The 22368-nt window shown below is 36.8% G+C and overlaps 2 protein-coding genes across 2 annotated transcripts in view; both read right to left on the reverse strand.

Moving 5' to 3' along the window:
- Positions 1-1559: 1559 nt before the first annotated feature.
- Positions 1560-17825, reverse strand: LOC103723707 (plant UBX domain-containing protein 8-like). Its single transcript, XM_008814713.6, has 11 exons — positions 17416-17825; positions 13075-13136; positions 12365-12935; positions 12207-12290; positions 11997-12115; positions 8653-8905; positions 8333-8545; positions 8090-8254; positions 6607-6750; positions 6399-6455; positions 1560-2034 (listed from the first exon to the last, which is right to left on the reverse strand). Exons 1-11 carry the CDS (start codon positions 17497-17499, stop codon positions 1927-1929), a joined length of 1860 nt encoding a protein of 619 aa, XP_008812935.2. The 5' UTR covers positions 17500-17825; the 3' UTR covers positions 1560-1926.
- A 784-nt stretch (positions 17826-18609) lies between these two features.
- The window catches only part of HAP2 (hapless 2), a 57099-nt gene continuing 53340 nt past the window's right edge, over positions 18610-22368 (reverse strand). The window contains exons 16-18 of the mRNA XM_026800207.4: positions 21835-21953; positions 19272-19372; positions 18610-19183 (exon numbers count right to left, since the gene is read on the reverse strand). Coding sequence (XP_026656008.4) covers positions 18648-19183; positions 19272-19372; positions 21835-21953 — 756 coding nt within the window. The 3' untranslated portion in view covers positions 18610-18647. The remainder of the gene's footprint in view (positions 19184-19271; positions 19373-21834; positions 21954-22368) is intronic.

The raw sequence follows: 22368 nt of genomic DNA on the forward strand, positions 1-22368 counted from the left end.
CCATGGCAGCAGTCAAGTGCCTCATTCCTCTGGCGTCGCTCTTCTAACCAACTGGCCTTCTGTTTGTGCTGTTATGATGTTGGCTGTCCATTGAACCTTTTCCGAAAGAAGGATTCACATTCCTTCATATGAATCCATCATTGGATCGTTCACTCGTCAATTTGAGATCTGTGCAGATAGATGACAAAGTTTGGAATGCTTTGAGATCTATACAGTAGGTGAAGACACAATCCTTAAGCGGTGTTGCAGGGCCCTCCAAAGCGTCAACCATGCTTGCCTTTGTAGCACTATTAACATTTTCTCTTGCCCCTACCTCTCTTTCCTCCTGGCAACTTCAAAGATATTCCTTGGCTTAGGCAGTTGATCTTAGCCAAAAGGCGGAGAAAGGTATAAGTCTATTTAAATATCATTTTACTCTGCTTAAATATCATTTTAAGTAAGAAACTAGCAACAGTTATAATCGTGCTAGTTAATGTCTTTAGTGATGATTACAGAAATAGCTCCAGTAACTGAGATTATAGGTGATGTGTTAGTATAACGGTTGAAAAATATTTTAGTGAAGGAATTTATGTATTCTAATGGTGGTTCCCCATTGTTGAAAATTATTTTTATTGGAGCGAAATTTTCAAGTTCTCTCCTTTTTCTGTCTTCTTGTCCTCCCCTTCTCTGCCGAAATGTCATCTGAAATCCAGTTGAGAGCTATGAATGCAAGTCAAATAAAAGAATTTGATGTCAATAGACTAGGAGTAATGTTTGGCCAAGCAAGTTACAGAAGGATCTTTTTGTGGCATTGATATCATCATAGCTAAGTCAGTAGCTAGGAGTATATAACCAACGGTGAACAGCCACTAGGCATTAGTATCATTACCGCTTACTTCTAAATCCATGCATTGTATTGTTAGCTTCATAGGAGTAACACGACGGTAAAAACCCAAAGAGGAGAATGACTTCCATATTCAGCAGCAGAGGTTCCATGACCATGGTGGTGGGGCCATGCAAATTGCCTATTTGTAGCTTTTACTTGACTAAGAATGCCATAAGACAGGAATTTCACACTCGGAACTTGTCGGTGCATTGTGTCTTCGATTGGCTGCTTCTAGCCCACAGAAACTAGGAGAAACTAAATTTAAGCATCACAGCTCTACTTTATACCTTTTTCTTTCTAATCTATTAGTTGCGTTTAGTTGGTAACTGGTAAGCTAACAACTATAAAAAGCAAGGTTTGAAATTCCATGAGACGAAATGGAATAAGATTTGATGACATTCTACCCTATCCCAATACTTCGGACAAGGAATATCCCTAGATATGCCAATCAGGACATTAGGATAATGGCGGGACGGTTCTGTGCCGACGCATGCTGATATCCTGCGAGATATCCTTCAGAACTTGAATCCTTAATAGGAATTTAACTCCAGTTTCAGGCTGTGCAATAAAGCAGTAAGCATTCATCACACAAGGCAGAATAGCCCATAAGCTTGACGCATGCTGACCATACAACGGCTTATTGGATGAATGGCTTCCTGCCTTGTGATCCCCACTTCCCCAAGAGACGAGTCCATGAGCACAACTGAATCACCATGTCTTTTTAAGTGCCAGGACAAGAAAAATAAACTCATGAGTTCTCTCTTTCTTATGTGGCAAACATAAGTCATATTATCTGCTTTGGTATAAGCTATCTGCATATATACATGACAGTTGCTATCCAGACAATAGAAACAGAGAAAATATTGAAATCTCATTGATGGGGAAATCGTCGAGCACTGAGTTCAACCCTTTGATCGCTGGAATCTTCCATTTAGAATCTTCTTTGATTTGTAGTATACTTTCAGGCATTTCAACCAACCACAACAATAACTGCAAATTTCAGATGGTATGCTTAACTATCACTGCATGCCGCTACACCCTTTGTTTCTTGAATAACACTTCTAGATTAACTCTAAGAACAATGCTTCTTGCTTGCTAGCCAGGCCCAGTTCACCAAGTGAGAGATCACTTTCTCCATCAGTGAATGCACGCCGTGGGTATGGCCTCACCTGTCAGATTCAAACAAAGTGACAGAATGAGGAAGAATTACTTCACCTGTTACTACAGCCAAATAAATCGAAGTCTTACAGACATCACATGATGCACAGATAGAAGTTCATCATAATTGCTATGTATGATGATTGACAAACAATAGGGCCTTATGGAGCATCCAGGACAATGTATTACCTCTTCCTCAAGACATCCTATGATGTTGCAAGGACAATTGTTATGAAAGTAATTGACATCTCCTCAATAACCTGCTGATGGGATACGTGGGGAACAACTCTGACCCTCAGCCTTATCCCATCTCTGGGTATTATCCAAAAGCATCTGAAAGGATTAATGACTGCCAGAATTTGGAACATGGAAACTTTTTTTTTTTGACAAAAATGGAACAAGGAAACTTGGCATGAGGAGCAGTCATCATACCAAAGGCTAGTGGGCAAGTGGGGATCTAGCCTATTGGTTATGCAATCTGAGCACATGAAACAAAGGATAAAACCGGCTACGTTTCTCCAAAGACTTGGGAGGGTGTAGAAGAGAAGGGAACAAGGTATTGTCTGATACAAGGAACTGCAACCAATTCCAAGACATTAGTTAAAACCCAAACTCTGCAATACTTCTAACCATCAGATATACCAAGTATCTTGTAACGAACGCACAAAATCCACAATGTGTAGAAACAATATGGGTTAGCCATCTGTAGCAAAGTTGCGGCTAAACTATGAAACGGCTCTTGCATCAATTCTTGATGATGCTAGGGTGCTACCTAGATTTTCCAGTAACTATCTAGCCCCTTGATCACCATGAAAATTCTTTTAGCCAATTGTTTTTGGAAAAGCCTTTCCTAGTTTATGATTATTTCAGTTTGGTCTTCCTCCAAGGCATCTTTATCGTCCAAATCCTGGTTTAATTTTCACTCCCCTTTTCCTTATTTTTTTCAGTTAGTTCTATTTATGATTATTAGAGGTTATAATCTTGAAAGAATGCATATGGTCTTACGGAAGCAATACCCCAACTAAAGTATCATGTATAAGTCAAAACATACACCTCTCACTATCAAAATTCAGTTTGTTTTCATCTTTTCTTCCGTTTTCCTTTCTCTCCATCAGCATTGTTTTATGATCAACACTAATTTTCAATTTCTCCCACAGGCTTTGTCAGTATGTTAACTCCCATTCATTCAACTTGAGTTCTGGTTCATTTTAGCAAAGCTAATCCTACAGTAATCTCTCACTTCTTAAAATAAGGCTAAAATTTGCAAGGCCGTATGGTTTCTGTCTTGTATCTTTTGATCTCATTGTCCTGTTAAAGGACTCCCCTCCACCGACTGAATTTACTTTTTCATGCTCTTGCTGTTCTAAATTCTAAAGAACTAAATTACCACCCAATCTTTACTGTAATCAACATACTTTCTCTTTTCCACTTCATATATTCTCAATAAGTCAAATCATTTTGTAGTCTCCGATTAATACTCGGTGCCAGTTAGCTCCCTTGCTATATCGGTGAGTGGCCTCTCCTTGCCATCTTTGAAGCCACATTTCTAAGCCCAATAAAAACATAGACTGCTGCCAAATGTTGTCTGATTTGTTAAAGAACGAATAAAATGTCCTTTCACTGATGAAAACACAGAATCACGTTTGATAAACCTCTCAATCTACAGCTCTCAAATCTAATCTCACCTTTATCAAATCCACTAACAGTTAGGTTGTTGACACCAGTGTCACTCATCACCATACTAGAGATTCAAGCATACCCGGATGCCATTAATATTTTGAGAGGATAAACTAAAGCTGTCTCTCATGGCAGTATGCAAAGAAATTTATGGTAGTTTATAACGTTGACTATCTTAGTATAATGTCCATTTTCTAAAGTATTAGAAAAAAGTCTTCCACATCAAGGTTTAAAAACTTGTTCCCTTCTTTTTTTACTATGTTTCAATCTTGTGAAGGATATTCACATACAACACCACAGATCACAAGCATAGCTCTACCCGCAAACCATAGCAAGAAATGGTGTTCCAATCTGCTACAGCACTAGTGCTTCTATCTTCTTTGTGCTATTAAAATTTAATAAAGACATAAAAATTCTCCCATCAACAATCAGCATAAAAAATGTCCGCTATTGAATTGCCTAGGGAATCCTAGGTATTGACCACATTAAAGATTGCCAACTTCTCAAGTTATGTAATAATGAAATCAAAGTCCCAAAACCAGTATTAAGAACCGTACTGGCACACTACCGGTTCAGTACGGTATGGTTGGTTATAGTACGTATCCCGTATCATGACAAACTTCCAACCGATACCATCTTGTATCACCGTACTGTACTATTCTAGTAACGTACCAACATGGTATCGAGATTTGGTTCGATATATGAGCCACATTAGTCCATACCAATCAAACCGAGCAAAACCACTAGTACCATCGGGTACCGATCCGTATCATCCTGGACTACCCAATACCGACTCATATCATCCGATTTCAGATAGTACCATGGCTGGAAGTGAGCGGAAGTATTAGAAGACTATCTCAGTAAGGGACATGTATTGTACCATACTTAACCATATCATACCGAATAGATAACATAGAGGTAAGATTCTCGTTACTAGTCTTGTGAACCTTGCTTCCAATACTTTCTTACTCCCAGCCACAGTTACACCTGTAATCAAACAATACATATTGGTACCAAACAATATAGGGTGGTTTTGCTCAGTTCAAACTAGTACAGACCAGTTCAGTTCATATACTAAACTTAGAACCTCAGTACCATACTAGTATGGGCGGGTACGGGTTCGTACAGCATACCTTAAATGAAATAATTTTTCTATTGACTTAAAGTATTTGAAGTGTCCTGGCAAATTTTCAAACATCAACAAGTATCCAAGAGAACACACCATAAATGTACTCAACTTCTATCCTTTAGGTAAATGCATTTTTTATTTAAAGAGATAATTAGTTGACAAGATTAGTATGTTCAATAAACAAAAGAACAAGAAACCTGCTAAAGAGGTGGTTCCTAGCCATCTAATTGCTCATCTAGATGCCAATCTACCTTCCTTGAGGTCCTAGATAGTTGGGTTATCCAAGTGACTAGGTGGAACTGCATAGGCACCTTGGTGGCTACTTGTGAAAACCTTGGGAAGACAATGAGATACTTGTGAAAATTTTCAAACACCAACTAGTATCTAAGGGAACACACCATAAATGTACTCAACTTCTATCTCTTTAGGTAAATACATTTTTTATTTAAGGAGATAATTAGTTGATAAGATTAGTACCTTCAATAAACCAAAGAACAAGGAACCTGTTAAAGACAAAAGTGGTTCCTAGGCATCTAGTTGCTCACCTAGATGCCAATCTACGTTCCTTGAAGGCCTAGAAAGCCCAAGCTCCTAGGTAGTTGGGTTTTTCAAGTGCCTAGGTGGAACTGCCTAGGCACCTTGGTGGCGACTTGTGAAAACCTTGGGAAGACGAAGAGACCATCTTCCCAAATTCTTGGCTCCTTGGTTTCTCAAATTTGTTCTTTGTTATATGTGACCAAAAGTTGCTTCCTCTTATTCTAGGTTCTAAGTTGCTCACATTAACTGATGACTTGACCTAATACATTTGAATATATTATTTTAAGAACCTACATGATGATGGTCATGGTGACTCTACCACAACCAAAATCAAAGAGTTTTTAAACAAAAAGTTATTAGCAATTTTCCTATAATAATATGCCTGCCATATGGATACATGATAGAAGCTGCATTGATTTTGTTGCAGTAATCAGGTCTAAATCCGCAGTTACAGATTATACTTATTACATTTTTGGCCATACCAGTTATTTGTTTAATAATTTCGTTGTTACCCCACGAGGCCATCCATACTTTTATGGACTGAAGTGCTAACGACTTTCAGAATGACATCTGGCACATCATGGGAGTAACTCCTAGAACATGTTTATGCATTATTTATATCATGATCCTTTATTTTTCTCACCCTCTCTGACATAAATGAATATTGAACTATTGAAATTAAAGCAAATTGATGGATAATTTTTTTTTTCTTTGAAAAATATAGAAAAAGTAAATGAATGTTGAATTGGTTGAACTACTAGATTTTGATGGTAAATAGCAACACAAGATATCTTCATGTCATGACACCCTATATAATTGTCGATTCACAATTATAATTCAAGTTAATGTATCAATCAGATCGCTTTCCTTGAAACAAGACTGACAAAATCAGAACATTCCAATCAAGAATTTCAAAGGCATATAAGCTATTCACAACCAGATACCGTTAAATATTAAACTATGACCAGAATACTATTATGTATTAAAATAGGACAGGACAGCAGAAAACAAGCGGATGGGTAGAAGAATTACCAATCTGTAGGTGCCAGGCTTAACCACCCTTCCAAGATCTATATAATCAAGAACGAACTGCAACCAAAGCCAGCAGTAATAATCAAGGAGAGAGACAAGGAGAGAGCAAGCGACCACGCCGATAGAGAGAGGAGGGGGCAGGGAGGGGGAGAGAGAGAGAGAAAGGAATTAGAATGTTTATAAGTCATGATCATTAAATAAGATTTACCTGAAGCTTGTCAGATTTCAGAAAGCGACGTCCACGGCGACTGCCATCAGGCATGCGGACAAGAAGTGTCACAGCATTTTCATCATCTGAAGAAGGTTCCTGTGGAAGAGAAGCTTCTTTTGCAGCAAGTTTCCTCTCAAATTCCTGTAAGTCAACACAATTTAGAAGAAACAAATGTAAAAATTCTATTTTACACTGCATACTTTGATCATCAAGAATCCAAACTCACTTATTTCCCTACTGAACACTTATTCCTGCATCATTTTGCATTTCTATAGCACTCATACATGTTATATCTCATGTAAACATAGGGTTGATAATAAAAATAGTAGTAATACTCTATAGCTCTTGACTAGTAACGCCACTATCCTCCACAGTTTATCTCGCTGGTTCAAATCCTTTGTAACATGTACCTTCATTTGAAAACTACATACAAGTTTCTCATACCATTAAATCATACAACAGTTTGTTGAAAAGCATAAAACCAATTAAAATTTACAGATGAAAGAGCGGTTATCAACCACTTAATTGTGTTGACTAACTTTCTCTTATCTTGGATCCCCATAATCCTCTTTTTGCTCTCCCTCAACATTCTTTCACTAATTCTTCCCTTCCCTTCTCATTTTTCCCCTCCTTTTAAAGAAAATGAAGCCAAGATTAAAGGAAAAAAAACAGGAAAGCTTGTATTTTTCTCTGAGCATAAATCAATATCAGTTTTATCTAAACAGTTTAAGAGGCGGGCTTCTGATTCCTTTCTACAGCTAGAAACTAAATGTAAGACTGAAACTCTATAACAGATTAATAATAAAGGGATCTAGAACTACTCATAAGGGTGCCGCTCCTTAAAACAATAAAGAAAGTGACTATCAACAATTTTCTGGGCTGCCTACCATAATCATTGTGCATATTCAGGGTACCACAGTATCAAGTATATTATGTCCCTTAGCATTACAATAGTTTTGTTTTTGGCGAGGAAGTTCAGTTAGATAGTTTCTAAGATACGAAAAAAATCTTTTTTCAACTGAAAGGAATACAACCAAAGCAAAGGTATCTGCAAAAGCAACGAATTTTCATTTAACATGCAAGACTCTCCAAATAACTATTTGCGATCTCAATTTGATATCATGCAGTATTTGCAACTGTTTCCAAAAACTAATTTAGCCTGGATTTTTTTCCATCAACAGTTTTCTAATATATACTGAAGGTACTTCAGAATAGTTTAATTGATGTTAGCAGCCACTGCAAAATCCTAAGTCACATAAAAAAAAAGGCACTTATGCAAATGAAAGAGAAAACAAGAATGTATTTCAAAGGCACCCAAAGAAAACAATCACCAAAATTGATTTGTTTGAAAATAGCAATTACCCATTTGCATCTGGCAGTGCGTAAAAGAAGTTGTTTTAGTTCTAAGAAAAAAATTCTGAAAATATAAAAGATCATGAATTAATTATTTCATGTCAAGACACTTTCAAAAACATATTACTTCTTCCTCAAGCTGTTTTCTGTGATTTTCTTCCTCTTCCTGTTTTTGCTTTTCAAGGGCAGCTTCTCTAGCAGCAGCTTCCTCTAAATGCCGAAGTTCAGCTTCCTGCTTGGCCTTCAACTCTTTTTCTTGATCTGCTTGCAATGATGCAAGATACTCGTCATCCTGCAAAATCAAGCAAGTTATCAACAATGTCAAAGAACCATAGCAACCCCCATTCACTATCAACATAACATGTCAAACCTGTTGCTCCCTTAACAAGCGTTGTGCTGTCAGTGATGGTGATGGTGGACGAGGTATACGTGGATAGAAAGTTGGGCTTCGATCTGAACCAGTTTGCATGACTTGATGAGGTTGATATGCAAAATGATATGATGTTCCTTCTGGAATGCCACCAAACATTGCAGCTTCGAGCATGACAGCTTCGTCATGCTCTTCAGAGGATATGCCACCCCACTTATTCAAAATAAGACAGATAAATAAATTAAAGAAAAAAAGAGCGAACCAATCCTATTCACACACGAGTCACTACAAGACCAACTTTCCATGAGAGCATACAGTACCTCATCTGACTGGAAGGTGTTTCCATTATATGGAGGACGACTGCTGATATTATTCTGCTGAGGACTTGATGGAGGACTATAGACCACTTGTCCAGATTCTGCTAATTCCGCATTTCCAGAAGAAGGGCATCTGGTACGGTGCCTCACTAAAGGTAGCTCCTCTACATCTTCAGTTTCCTCTTGGACAAATGTGTTGCCTTCCTCTGATTTTAATTGATTTGAAGTTCCAGACATCCCTGAAGCAAATCCTTGCCTTCAGTGACAGAAAAAAAAACATATCAGCAATGTACAGTTAGAAATTAGTTTACAGTTTATACATATTTACCCTCCAATAAAAAAAAAAAGTGTGAATTACACATATGGATTATGACTAAATTCCTAGAATGTTATTTGCATGCACCAGCATTTGAAACTATCCCAGTTTTAAGCATTTCTTCACAGAAAAGTTCATAACCTAACAGAATGATACTAGTGCTGCCATCTCAATCACTGGGCTCACTTATCAGCAGCTCCTACCAACTCAATCTCTAAAGAGGGTATTCTCACGCATTATGTTGAAAAGCTATGATACAATGAGGGAAATGCCAAATGGAGAACCCTCATGTAAACTCACTTTGAGTCTAAATCAAGAATGCACCCAAATTCTAACAAGGTTTTGAACAAGAATTCTAAGCAAGGAGTGTTTTCCTTATATTAAAACAATTATATGCCTTAAGCACCCCAAAACATTCAGAAAGCTAAAAATCTACCAAACGATGGATATAACTAAACCCTAAGAAGACTAAAAAACATATGTTTAATTTCAATTTCTGAAAATAATATCAGGGTAAATCAACCAAGACCAGAATACTAGATCAAATTTTGTATAATCTATCTGCAAGACCACATTTGGTTTATGTTTAACAGATAATTCTCATTAAATTATAATTACTATCACTGTAATGAAATGACTAATTAGGTATAAACATTTCAACACTGGCCATGTTCGCATCAATAAATATAGCATAGCTAGGCTGGGGTAGTGTATATGACTGACTCAGGAAACACTTATTGGATGGAAAAAAGTATTTGGTGGACAGACATGGACAGACAACAACCAAAGCACATGCAATGCCCATGATTAATTCAGGAAGGCAGAAAATTTAATTCACATATGTAATCATCTTAATCAACAAATATCACACAACATACATAACGCACATATCTAATCACGATGAGGTATATGATGCACGTTCATGATCCCATGAACTGTTCTAACCAAGGACTGAGGTATGGATACCAATAACCTGCATAAAGTACAGACCGGCACAGCGCCATATTGTACCACCCCATGGAAAGCCTCTTGGTGCCAGCACCTTAAAAATGAAGTGATGTAACACATGGAGCAGTACCAGTACCTTAACAGTACAATATGGTATGCCATGTATGTGGTGGTGCTTAACGCTTTGGTTGTAATGTTACTCAGAACACAGTTCATAGAGATTATTGGATCAATAGCTGTGATTCCAGAGGAAGAATACTTGATGGATGGCTGCGATCTTACAACAAAGTGAATTGTCTAAGGTTGCTACCACAAGACTTTTTAAGTTAGGTATATTGATAATCAAGTGAATTGTCTAAGACTTGTTTCCATAAGACCCTTTTATTTAACCAAGGTAAATTGATAATTAAACTACACTTTCGGTTGATGACTAGATGTACTTGTCTTGTTTCACTCTCTAAGAAAAAATTAAGAAGGAAGTATTTATTGAAGAAGAGACCATTTATAAAGCTAAGCATCACTTATCATGCTCAATTATCTAAAGGAAAATATCCTGAATTTCAAGGCATTATCATCGAGAGTATCTGGCCTTAATGATAGAATATCTCCCAGATCCTCTATTTTAGGCAGTCAATTATGCTGTCATTGAAAGTATCTGGCCTTAATGATAGAATATCTCCCAGATCCTCTATTTTAGGCAATCCATTATGTTGTCATCAAGAGTATCTGGCCTTAATGACAATATCTCTTTGATTCTGTCAATTATGATGTCATCGAGAGTATCTGGCCTTAATGACAGAATATCTTCCAGATCCTCTATTTCAAACAGTCAATTATGCTATTCATTGTATAGATTCTATATATTAGGAAATAGAGGTAGGCGAACTTGTTGTATAGCTAGAATAGCAAGAATAGCGCACGTTTTGTATAGCTAGAATAGTGTAAACCTTGTACAAATAAACTTTCTTGTACAGATACTTCTCTATTTAAGAGAGGCATAATCGCATAATGTCAGCAGGTTCTCTTGATAGGCACATGACCTGCCAGCCATATGAAACTTCATGCGATATCTAATATAACAGTAAAACATTTCAATCTAGCATATCAATATCATGATTAGGTTTCAGTGAACTGGATGATAGCTGTCATTGAACATAACAAGGTTTTGCGATTTTTTTGCATATTAATAAAAATTAGGATTTTACCACATCAGATAGCTGTGCGCATGTATTGATAAATTATTGAAGTTCTCAAGGGGTTTTTTGTTTCATTGCTATGCCAACAGAAATTAACAATGTAGAAATAATGTGTTCTGCAATTCTTGAACTTAACTGTATGACTGATCTTAGGCACACATTATGAGCTGGAGTTGATTATAATCTGATATTTTCTAAATTTCCTAGTGTTACAGCCTAAAGACGAGCATGCAGGCGAACAGGAAGATGATTGAATCAAACTTTAAGGAACTATTCCTATAGCTTAATATATTTTTACAGCATGAATTGTAGCATTCTCATGTTTCTTAATTTATAAGAGAGACTGACATAGGCAAGTAAATGGCAAAGGTTCAAAACAAGTGCATGCAACATTATAAAGCAACTTCGGAATAAGTAAGAGTAGAAAAAATACGTCTCTCCCTCAGATCTAAAAGCATCCATGGGTTATCAATTTATAGGTGAGTGTACTAAATTCTGGCCCAAATCAATACGAAAGAGAAATTAAACCATGAGTCCATATGAGTGTCAAACCGAAAACATCAGTTTTGATTATCAGTATACAAAACTACAAAACCAACCAATAACCCAATCAAAACTGAATGGACAGATTAATGAGTGATATTTAGTAAAATGGACATCATCCTTCATGTAACATGCAATCACTATTGTCTATGTGCTCACTATCATACAAGCCAAAATTTGGTGCTGATGGTGGGCAGAAATCATCAACAGTGAAATGAAGTTGCCATATTTATAGTTTTGAACTATCAAATAATTCTAAAAATGCAGAGAAGAGGGGAAAGGTGCATGTGAAGATCTCTAGTTTAAACTAATGACTGCAATAAAAAGATGAAGAAGATATCCACCTTCCATTTGCTGCAGTCACCCTTTCTACATTATCCACTTCCATGACAGGTAAATTAGAAGGCTGATTCTCTCCAATATGCAACCCCTGCCCATGCAGTGCTCTTTCTTGCTCTGCAGTCTGTAATAGGGGGGAAATCAGAGCAGGACATTTGAAAAAAGAAAAGAAAAAAAGAATAGCAAGCTTGAGACAGAAAAGAGGTGACAGAAACCTTTAACGACAATGAGACTGCACATGCAAGATCAACATCATCTAATGCAGGGGACTTCTGATCAAGCCCAGGACCAGTTGAGTCCTACATGGAAAACGATGAGGTCCAGATAAATGGCAAGAAAATTGAACAGAAACATGTAAGACAAATGAACCTACATTGCGAACATCAATCTGCTGACTGGGATGCCCCTCAGCTTCTCGCTTGGAAGCTTCAATTGCAGCTTGTATCATTTCCTCTTCTATGTCATTGTTATAGTCAGTCAAATCAACGAATTGAGAAACATTTGGTCCATGACGCCTTCCAAAAGTAACATCAGCAGGAGTGGCATGATGATTAGCAGGAGCATTTGGAAGGTCCTCATCTTCATCATCGTCATCAATAATGACAGTCCCATGAATCTCCGGCCCATGTGCAGGTATGTTTTCAGTAACATCCTCTATGGTAGGCCCTAGACCAGAAGAACCAGGTTGCGTATTCCCATCCTTAACTTCAATAGGTATCTCCCTCACCTCCCTTGGAAGTGAAACTCGTGGGGCAAGGTTAGGAATACCAGTAGCAGCTCCATCAAAAAAATTTCGACCAAAAGTTGAATCAAGAAGTGAAAATGGGTTCAAATTTCGAGCAGCTGACAGTAGTGGAAAAGCAGGTCTTAAGGGTTCATCATCAAGTGGGTCATCTATGTTCATAAAATCACTGTGTGGGGCTGGAATGGGTGCTTGATGTGTGCTGGACATAAAAAACCAATGAAATATTTAATTAAAGATTTACTAGAACTGAGGGTAGAATAGCAAATAGTTGAATATTTCTGTAGATTAACAAGGTGCAATTTCTTAACAAAACCAAATGAAGAACTTGAAATACATACATAATCCTATCTCCTTCATTAAAGTGTGCATTCACAGCTTCATTCAGGTCCCCACCATGTTCCTGAGTGTCATTCACATGCCAGAGAACAAGCGAATAAGACAAGGGAATAAATCTAGAAATTCCACCGAAGATGCAATATGTCGGTTCATCTATATAACATAAATTTTAAAAGAAAAAAACATCACAAACAAATATCAGGATCACATATCATGTAAAAGGAATAATTGGTACACTTCAATAGAACAAGGGGATTGAATGGCATACATGATGAAGTTTTAAAAATGTTATCAAATATTAGATATTATATGACCAGGAGTATCAGCCATCTCAAATTTATTTCACACGAATCAACAGAAATAAAAAAAATAAAGACTCAGGAAAAATTGGTCCTGTATTTGATACCTTAACCACGATATAATGAGATCATATATTTTCCACCACCATTATAAGCATTTGATTCATATTTTTTACGCCTAAGTCCGGCATACCCTCTATCAACCTTCCCTCTACAGACAAATAGTTTTCATCTCAACATTCCTCTACACCAAAAATAATAAAGAGAGAAGTTAATGTACGAATGGCATCATATTTGCAGCCCTTTGGGAGGACATACAAGTATATAAAAAGCTCATGACTATGGTATATAAAAAGGTGAATCCACCTTAGATAAGCAAAACTTGCACTTTCACCAAGAGGACCCATATCAAATCAAAAGGTTATGAGCGTCCCATTGTCAAGCCAAGGTTTCTTTCTAATAACTGAGAGCCTAGCACACATAGGCATGTACATATGTAAGTATATGGTACATCGCAACCATGTTGTGGCTTAGAAAGTAGCAACATATCAAGAGACTTTGAGCTTCTCTTCACATTGCTTCAGCTTGCACTTTTACCAAGAAGACTACCATTAGATCAATCGGTTGTGAGTACCTCTTTATCAAGATAAGATTTTTTCCAATAACTAGGAATTTAACATACATATACATACACACACACATATACATACATAAATATATGCATACACCCAACCAACCACCCATATGTACGTATGTATATATGTGAATTAGAGCCGATCATGGGCTTGAAGGCCCACCTGGCCCGCCCAACCCATAGGCTTTAACACTAAAAATAGGCCCACGGGATAGGCCTGGGCAAAAAAACAAGTCTGATCTGAAAATCAGGCCAAGCCTGGAAAATTAAACATTGGCCCAGCCCAACCCAGTCTAAAATAATTATATCCATTTATATATATATTATAGGTTAATTAATATTAACTAATTATATATTATAACAACAAAATCTTATACTATATGTTAATGATCATATTAATATTGGGTCCCTTGGGCGGACCTAGCGTTTCCCTTCGTTTCAGACAAAAACTGGGATATTAAGCAAAAGGCAGCAGAAGCGTGCCATCGGCCTGCAGCCAAACTTTGAAGAAGATAGGATCAGATTCAGTTGCCTTGAACCTTCAAAGACTTTTGGGATCATGGAATGCTACCTAAATCTACTATCAATCATGATATAACCCAGAGCAGCAACATATTGAGAAGCCTTGAGCTTCTCATTACATTCCTTCAATTTGCACTCTCACCAAGAAGACTCCCATTAGATCAATTGGTTGTGAGTGCCTCTTTATCAAGGCTTTTGCTAACAACTAGGAGTTTAACACACATAAACACATATACGTATATACATATATGTATAATATATATATATATATATATATATATATACACACACACACATTAGACACACACACGTACTTACATATATAGGTAGGTAGGTATGTACGTATACATCCTCAATATAAGAAAACTATAGTAATTATTATATATTCCAGATTACATAAATAACCTAGCAAGCTGCCTAAATTAGTTTTATGAGAAACTAACTAATCACCATAAGCTTGTTTGCAAAGTACCAACTTTAGATTAAAATATAAATCTCACTATGAACACTAATATCATTTCCACCTCTGCTAGCCATTTTCAAACATCATATCTCCACATAACCTTTGAGATCAATTTCACTAGACTGCACACATATGCATGCACCCATATTTACTTCACAAACCGTTTTTTAAATAAATGTAAGAAAATCCCAATAAAATAAGCTAAGCAAGTCCCCCTATCATGCAACTGTCGACAACATTCTCTTAAATAGCTCTCTATTCCTATTGCTTAAAAGTTAGCAAAATAAGCACCTTTCTCATGCAAATATATTCTTACCCTTCTACCACCTGTTATGTTTCCACCCAAATGAACACCATTCAAGGAATTGACCATCGAGATAGTATATCTATGGTGCAAACTTTCAAGAAGCAACTTCCTCAACTATTCTCTCTGGAATTTTCCTCCTGATGTAAAAGGGTCTAATTTCAAGGAGTAAAAAATAGCTTATGTGATAACATAGGATCTATGAAAAGGTTTAATTTTAAAGAAACAACAAATACAACAATAGTTTCTGTGTTTTCTCGCTCAAAATATAGTGGGAAAAAAAATACCACCAAGGTTTCCCTAGAAGAGAAGAGAAAAGAGAGAAAAAGACAGAGTTTTACGTATGTCAGCCAAAACGAAGGTGGCCACATCCATTATGTCCAAAATATGCATGGATTCAACAAAAGTTTGTCTACTACAATTATGTACCCATTATTTCTTTCTTGGTTGAAACATATCCGCCGTATATTAATTGTCTTATCTTTCTTTATTAGTGTTGTATTAGATTTCATGAAACAACATAACATTTCCTATGACCCTCCATAGCCCATCGTAGATAAAAGCTGGCAAAACATCAATGGTGCTTGTTGCTTGTAAACGTAAAAAATATTTTGATCCAATTCGGTGAAAAATAAAGTGTTTGGAACTTCGAACTCAAACCTAGTGTCCATTTTTTTTTCCTTTGCTCATGGCATGTCACACCATTTGAACAAAGACATGCATGCACAGTGCGCACACACACACAAACACAAAAAAAGTTAGAGTTGGGTTTCAATGATACATAAATCTTCTCTTAGAATATGGAAATTCACTTGTAGAAAAGAGAAATAAAATAAATCTATACTATAAGGAGCAAAAAAGAATATATTTTCAAAAATCAATATACTTAAGATAATATGATGCAGCATGGGGTGCAGCCAACAGGTACTACGGCCAGCTAGACCATGCCAGCTTTGCAAGAGCTAGTAGATTTGCATGCGAAGACTTTGATAGGTAAATATGTGATTTTATTTCTACTAGAATAGTTGATTTAGAGATTTTTGTACTGGGTTTAATGCACGAATTAAGGTTAGGAGTCATGTCCTAGTGAATGGTTCCTCAATCCAGCTTGCTTCATTTCTATATTGATCTTCGAAATTTAATTGCAGCAATCAAATATCCTTTCACCCTTCTTGCTGCATCATAATGCCTATGGTTTCAGACATTATTAAATGTGATAGACATTAAGTGATTTTACCACCAATCTTGTAGTGACACTATCAAGGTTCTCAATCCCAGTATCAGACTCCACACCAGTACCATATTGGTATAGCGTCCTTATGCCCAATATGGGGTTGGTCCGGCGTGCCGACTTTCCATATGCCTCCCAAATCGAGTATTGGTTCGATACCAGTATGCTACAAGATGCCCAATATGGGGTTATACACGCCAGTATTGGGAACATTGCCCACTATCTAAGTTAGATAATAACCTAATAACACATCATACATATCTCAAGAAATTAACCCCCAATATACCTCAAAGTCATTAAATTTCCTATTTCTCATCACTACTCTCACTCGTGAGCCTACCATTGCAGTTCATAGATCGAAAACATATATTGCCATGAAATTACGCAGACAACAAAATCCTTTATGAAATGTTTAGAGTTATCATTTGTTCATTCAACAACTGATTTCATTTTTCAATCATAATAAAACACAAAACTAGATACCAAACTTCCTTTCTCATCAAATTTGTACCACAGCTATGGATTCATTTTGCAACAAATAATAACAAAAATTCATTAACATTTTCTACTCAAAAATGATATCACATTTCAGTCATGCTAAAATACACAACCGGATTCCAAACTTTCTTTCTCACCAAAATTTATCCCTCCAACAAACCCACCAGTCTGACCATATTCCAACCATGCAATCAAACCCACGAAGCGAAACAGAATAGAAAATAAAAACATCGCACAAATCAAGAACCATCAAAGAAACTCCAACTTCAGATCACCCAATTAGCAATAACCAGACCAAAACGCTAATACATAATTCCCATCAGAGCCGAAACCTTAGATTGCTAGAAAGAGACAAAGAGAAGAGCGGCGATCGGAAGAATCGAACAGCTCACCTCGAGCTTCTGCAGCGCGACCGCCTCCGAGGCGCCGGTGATGCTCATGAAGGTCTCGATCGCGTCCTGCGGCGGCCTCGCCATTCTCGGAATTCGCCCAAGATCCCACCTAGAGTTTCTCTCACCTCAATCCACAATAGAAAGCGAGAGGGAGAACGAGAATGGAGGGTAGAAGGAGAGGGATGGCTAAATTCTCCAGTTTGCCAGCAGTTCAAAGCGGTGGGATAGAGAGAGAGAAAAAGAAGGAAAAGCCGTGGGTTTCCAAATTCCACAAACTTCTACGAAACCGATGGGGGATTGAAAAATGCTTCAAATCGCAACCTTACCAAACAACCACACCACGTGGCGAACGGTGACTGGATAGTAACTTCTACTACCCAGTCTACTCGTGAAATGTGTCCGTATCGATAGTTTCGGTAACATTATTTGGGCCGCATGGCAATATCTCCGGGGGAATAAGATTTCTTAACTTGAGATCCAAGGCTTGAAAAGATACCCCGGAAAGAAAGCGGTGGGCCCCAGGGAGCCTGAGGGGACGGGGCGTGGGGTCCACAGATCATGGCCGTCCGATGGGCTGGACACGGCTGTTGGTGTAAAATTGGGTGAGATCTGTACGGTGAGATGTTGGTGTTTGGTGGGATGGGTGGAGCACGTCAAAGTCAGCAGGTGGAAAGAGGGTGAGAGAGAGAGAGGAAAGAGGAGAGAGGAGATCGGAAAGATGTGGTGGCGTGGACGGAAAGGGGATACAGGAAACAGCGGATCCAGCGAATCATTTCTTCATTCTAAGTTCTCAGCCGTCCGTATAAAAATAAGTATGAGAAGGGAATCCCAGCTTTGGAGATTTTGGTTAAATAAACTGGATCTTTTTAACTTTCAGATGTTTGCCAACGTGAATGCACCGAAAGGCATGTCTTTTGTTTTCTTTCTTTTTTTTTTACTTTACTTTTCTGCGAAGTGAAGGAGGAGTCCGCTAATGTTCTTTCTTCCTGTAGTTTTCATTTTCTCCAATTTTCCACCAGTTGATGGGGGTATGCAGTGGGCTGAAGAGGGAGGAGATTTTGAGGAGTGGTTCTGATTGAGCTAGTGAATGGGATTGGTATGGGTCTTACCAATCCCATATTCTTATTATGGGATTACACGAATTCACATAAATGTTTTTTACCATCTCCACTGAGAATACTAGAGAATGAAAAATTGTAAGATCAAAGCAACATGATATCAAAAACACAGTATCACATTAGGTTCCAACTATCTTCCCCATATTTTTTTGAACGAAGATGTTCTCCATGAACCCTACCATGAACATGTTTTTGCCTCACTAGTTTCTCTTCATTATATTTTGTTCCTTCATCTCTCGTAGCACCCATCTCTCTTGATGGTGCCCCATTCCAACTCAAGTTGTAGCTTTGCCGAGAATTTAATACGTCCTTATTATGCTTATGTTTGTGCCTCTGTTTATGAGCACGTAGCTGAGTATCATGTTTGAGATGGGAATGATCACTCACTGCCCACTCAGGTTGCTTGTGAAGCAAATGGTGAGTATGCCTACTATTTTGCTTCCTTTGCACATAGGAAGGATGTAGCCTGTCTTTGTGATGCACACGGTGGCCATTATCTTCATGGTATCGAATGCGAGACTGGTTGGTATGTTTTCCATGCATTGAATAAAATCTGTTTCTTTGATTTCCATCTCCAAATCGATCATCCCACCAATCATAAAGTGGATCAAAAAATCCTTTCTGATGTAACAGCCACAGAAGCATAACAACTGCAAAACCAGATACAGCCCATTGTAAAATTTTGATATGTATGGATAACTGCCATAGCGGAATGGTTACTGAGATGATGGACAATACCTGTTGGAAAAATTGCTAGAAGTAGCCCAAACATTAATATCCAACCCACACATATATATTTTATGTGGCAATTGAAATCAAAGAAATTCGAGCATTTACTTCTGTCTCAAAGAAAATTGAATGTTAGATGTGCAGCAAGGAGAAAACTTCATTTTATCAACATAAATAGAAAAATAGAAACTAGACTTAACATGTCCATCAGTCCACAAATGAGGTAAGCTATATAAAATAAGCATGCCGTTTAACATGTATGAGAAAAGAACATGGATGCCTTGATCATCAAAAGGAGGAAGAATCATTTTAAACATTCTTTATAGGCTGAGATACTATGAGAGTGCTCAATCAGCCAACTAATCAAGCTCAATCAGAAGTTATTTTCAAGCGTGAAATGCAGAAGCAAGCTTGACTCGTTCCCTGTTTCTCTTTTAATCAAGCTTGATTGAGCCTATGGAGCTGAGTGAAAGAGCCTATTTCAAATGGCTTGATACCCTGAAATCGTGCTCTAACCCAGCTTGGTTTAATTTCAAGCTTGAAATTTAAAGTATTGGTTATACAAACATAATTCATGCCACAACTTCGATTCTTCCACCTTTAATTTTTGGATCGAGCTTTGATTTCTGCTGTTTATTGATTTCGATGGCTATATGTAGTAAGACTCTGCCACGGAAGTTCAATTTTTTGGTCACCAACACTCTTAGAGAAACCCTACTGCATTGCTACTACAAAAGTATTTACAAATACAAGTTGAATACAATTTGGTTTCCATTTTTGAATATTGAGCATCTCTATTCTAATATATAACTGAAACTCCAGAGTGGAATGTTTTTGAAGCTCAGTGTCTCTGCATTTCGATCATTATGTTCCTAGCATATGGCATACCCTAGTATAGGTGATCACAACTTCATCAAATATCACTTTTTTTTACAATATTCCTCAACTGATTTCATCTGATCCACCATAAGTTTGAAAAAGTTGTTAGCATTTGTTCGCAATGATTGAATGTTTGATAAGTGTCAATGCTAATGCCTTGACATTTTAAATTGCAGCAAAGCACTGTCTCATTCTCAGTTGTCTTTTTTATACCATAGTATGCTTCCTTTTCACTTTAGCTCTCCTTGTAATGACAATTTCACCATTTTTTTAGCTTATATTTTTTTACCGAGATTTCACCATTACTGTAAGTCAGCACTCATCTCACAACATCTATGAGTATATTATATTTAAATGCAACAAAAAGATTCCTAAGTTTGACTCTTTTACATGAAAATAATTTCTACACAATAAGTCATAGATTAGTATCAACTGGGGAAAAATATTCTAATTCACATAGCCATTTCTGCCTTTTATGAATAACAATATCTGATCTATCAATTCGATTCATAATCGAGAATTGCATAGTACAACATAAGAAAATCTTTTATTTTATCCAAAAATTCATGAGACATCTTTATACATTAATTATAATTACCAGGAAATAAGCTGCTTTTTAAAATCACAAATATGTAATTATGAGTTTGGATGCATTGAAGTTCCATTCAAATGCCTGGATGATTAGTTTGTTACACAAACTGACACCATCTCAAAAAGGTGATTTACCTGATCAAGTCACTTTAAACTCATTCTAATATCTCAAAATTTCTATGGCCTGTGTCAAAAAGGTGATAAAGTCAGGTGATTATCTAATTCAAACTGATAAAGGCACTTTAAACTGGTTCTAATATGTCAGAATTTTTAATGCGTAGATCAGAAAGGTGATAAACCCTGGAGAAGGCCAGTCATTCCCTGGATATATGCCAGAAAAAAAGAATCAGGATTGTTATACCTGACAGTTGGTCAACAATCTTCATTGTAGGATAATCTAATTTCATAAGTATGGTGGAATGAAGATATTCCATCCTTTTATCCCAGCTTATGTTTGAAAGGAACAGAAATCCATTATCAATCAATAAGAGAAAAGAAAGGGATGTATGTTTTATTCAATAAAAAGTAACTACAGTTCAATCGGCTGTACCATAGTACTATGTAATTAAATGGGGATAAAATCATTTTATGCAAACACAAATTAAGACTAATCCCATTATAAAATGAAATTAACTGCATCTTTTGTGCACATCAAATTTTAACCTAACAATCCTATCCCATTTCGAAATTAGGTCTAAAGATACTTCAAGGGACTCCCAAAACATGTAAGCTGTCCATCATTCAACCAATGTTGTTTGATTTGTCACATTCAGAAGATAACATCATGCACATTCTTATCCTTTGCTACACAAACTGCAAGCTGATACCATAACTTTCAAAATGACTGCATACTATATATACATTTTTCAAGTTTTCTCTATTATCCAGGAATTGATATAATGTACTTCATAATCAGGGGTCAATTAATGGAAGGTCTTAAGTATCATTTTCAAAGGATCCAACAAAAAAAAAAAAACTCAAAAGCTCTCGTGAATGTGAAAAACAATCGCAAGAAAAAGCATGACTTTGTTTAAGAAAGAAGAAAGTCAGTTGCTGCTATTGGATGAAAGAAACTAGAATAAGAAAATTAGAAAAGGCATACCTGCATGTTTTACCAGTAAAGAAATCGACCAAACCAACCCATATTGAATTCCACATGTTCTTGATAGATTCAAAAAATCCTTTTATACCATGTTCCTTTGATTCATTAGCTGGAACAATCTGCAACATTGTAGATTATTAAATTGGAAAAAATAGTTGTATTGACTATCGAGAATGAAAACTTGCTAAAATGGTACTGACAAATATAGTTATGCTGAAAATGCTTGGTTATGGTGATTTTGCAAAGCAAATTGATTTGACCTAGGTCGATGTTTAGTCAATCTCATCATGGAAGTGTTAAGTTTTTTATGGTTTTTCCTTCAAGGACCTTGAGGATATCTGTGCCTTGCAAATCCCATCAACAGATGAAGTTTCATCAACTAAAGAAACTTGAAAAAGTACATAGTAGATTGCAAATTGACCAGACTTCTCAATAAATGCATCATGTTGCATTCTAAACCTTTATAAGAACTTTTGGTTTTCCCTATTCTTCATTCGTAATCTCATCCCTTCTAGCTATATCACACTTCCACCT

This window comes from Phoenix dactylifera, chromosome 10, assembly GCF_051530095.1.
Source record: "Phoenix dactylifera cultivar Ajwa chromosome 10, Ajwa_hap1_PhDact_Kaust_v1.1, whole genome shotgun sequence".
Classification (NCBI taxonomy): domain Eukaryota; kingdom Viridiplantae; phylum Streptophyta; class Magnoliopsida; order Arecales; family Arecaceae; genus Phoenix; species Phoenix dactylifera.

Bases quoted from the DNA above. Each gene is read 5' to 3' on its own strand.
- LOC103723707 (XM_008814713.6), bottom strand. From the start codon at position 17,499: ATGGCGAGGCCGCCGCAGGACGCGATCGAGACCTTCATGAGCATCACC. The intron at 12,291-12,364 runs GTAGGTTCATTT...TTTTCCATGTAG, and splicing joins AGCAGATTGATGTTCGCAAT to GACTCAACTGGTCCTGGGCT. The intron at 8,906-11,996 runs GTGGATATCTTC...CTGTCACTGAAG, and splicing joins GTGACTGCAGCAAATGGAAG to GCAAGGATTTGCTTCAGGGA.